The sequence below is a fragment of the Cucurbita pepo genome, unplaced genomic scaffold (genome assembly GCF_002806865.2).
Source record: "Cucurbita pepo subsp. pepo cultivar mu-cu-16 unplaced genomic scaffold, ASM280686v2 Cp4.1_scaffold009527, whole genome shotgun sequence".
NCBI classification, from domain to species: Eukaryota; Viridiplantae; Streptophyta; class Magnoliopsida; order Cucurbitales; family Cucurbitaceae; genus Cucurbita; species Cucurbita pepo.
The window spans coordinates 1-431 of record NW_019655427.1 but is presented as its reverse complement, the minus strand read 5'-3'; the positions used below and the strand labels follow the sequence as shown (position 1 = coordinate 431).

Below are 431 nucleotides of genomic sequence, written 5' to 3'. Positions count from 1 at the left end.
GCGGTGGATTCGGCGGCGGCGGCGGTGGGTGTTGATGATGGAAGAACAGTTTCTGGAGGAGAAGGGTTTGGCATTTCTCATTGGCTTCGTCTCTTTCTCTAATGGCTTGATTTAAAAGATTCTTGAGATGTAAAAGCTGGTCGTCCTTCTTGTTAAGCTCCTCTTGGACTGTAATTTTGGTCTGTTCAAGCTCCAGAGTGGTGCAGAGAAGAGAATGCCTGAGTTCATCGACGTTCTGCCAAACAAAAAACAGAGGAACCACAAAATCAAAATCAGAACCGAATTTCGAAATTCTGGGAAATACCCAGAAAAAGTAAGGGAGAATTTGAGAAGATGGGTATGAAACTGACCTTGGTTTGCAAGAAATAAGCCCAAGTTAAAACAGGGCTGCGTTGGTTATCCATGGAGTTAGAGAAAGAAACAGAGGAACA

The 431-nt window shown here is 43.9% G+C and overlaps 1 protein-coding gene across 1 annotated transcript; it reads right to left on the bottom strand.

Annotated features, from left to right (window-relative positions):
* Positions 1-4: 4 nt before the first annotated feature.
* On the bottom strand, positions 5-425 carry LOC111787299 (the record flags this gene model as incomplete). Its single annotated transcript, XM_023667347.1, has 2 exons — positions 351-425; positions 5-235 (listed from the first exon to the last, which is right to left on the bottom strand). Coding segments are annotated over exons 1-2 (285 nt in total), but the record flags the coding sequence as incomplete, so codon positions are not given.
* Positions 426-431: the final 6 nt, after the last annotated feature.